This window comes from Brassica oleracea, unplaced genomic scaffold, assembly GCF_000695525.1.
Source record: "Brassica oleracea var. oleracea cultivar TO1000 unplaced genomic scaffold, BOL UnpScaffold04165, whole genome shotgun sequence".
In the NCBI taxonomy this organism is placed as follows: Eukaryota; Viridiplantae; Streptophyta; class Magnoliopsida; order Brassicales; family Brassicaceae; genus Brassica; species Brassica oleracea.
In genome coordinates, this window is record NW_013620689.1 from 1 (window position 1) to 1,022 (window position 1,022).

At 35.0% G+C, this 1,022-nt stretch overlaps 1 protein-coding gene across 1 annotated transcript; it reads right to left on the minus strand.

Moving 5' to 3' along the window:
* Positions 1–71: 71 nt before the first annotated feature.
* On the minus strand, positions 72–809 carry LOC106321953 (the record flags this gene model as incomplete). The annotated part of the gene is made up of 3 exons (XM_013760160.1): positions 578–809; positions 396–488; positions 72–302 (listed from the first exon to the last, which is right to left on the minus strand). Coding segments are annotated over exons 1-3 (498 nt in total), but the record flags the coding sequence as incomplete, so codon positions are not given.
* Positions 810–1,022: the final 213 nt, after the last annotated feature.

Sequence of the window (1,022 nt, forward strand, 5' to 3'; positions counted from 1 at the left end):
ATATATATATATATATATACATCAAACATTCATTCGGTAATTAGGTTATTTAACTAGAAGAAGTAACTTACATGATGTTGGTCGTAATACGGGTCACTAGTACCGTAGGTAGTAGTGTTGTAAGAACTACGAGGTGTATATATATCCTCTAACGAGTTTAATCCCAAGATATCGTCTTTGGTGATTCTTCGTATAGGGACCGTACCAATGGGACAACCCACACCATTCTCCCATAAGTAACCAAATGCAGTGTTGTTTGTCTCTCTTTTTCTCTTTTCATCGGGATGGGATATCGGACGCATCTAAGACATGACATAAAAGGATTATTGTATTTTTCTTCAAATGTACAATTTTCAAAGAATTTACATTTATAGCGGATGGATCCAAAGTTGTACCTTGTAATGGTATGTGTGATTTTTCATAGAAGGGTGATCAAATGCTGGTTGCTTGACGAAATCCACGCATCCGTATTTTTCTCCATGAATAGTCTATCGTTTCCAACCATAAATATAGAGTTCATTATATAAAATTTAGCTGTATGCTTGTATATGTAAGTACGAAAAGATTATGAATTAACCTTGATGATCTTGACGGCGGGTTTGTTAATTGTCCTTAACTTCTTCTCGATTTCAAGATCTCCGTATTTAGACGAGCTCCCGGCTTCGATAAAGCAACTGTTATGACTTGTTATTATATGACCAAAGATGTAACACATCAACAACACGCACATCACTGGACCTCTCACTTCCATTTTTACCAACAAGAGAAATAATAAGAGAGAGGAATACAGAGCTGACTGATTGTGAAGGAGGATAGATAAACGTTTTATACGGGTACAAGGTCGAGGAGGCTGAGAAAGAAACAAAAGTTATGGTTTTTAATTTAAGACCTTTGACTAAAACGTAAAAATTGACCCAACGGGTTCTAGTTAATTCGGCAGAGACTTACTTTTTGGTCAATGATTTTTTTAGTAAGCTCGCAATTTTTAAATATCATCTTCTCATATTTTTTGTAAATAATCA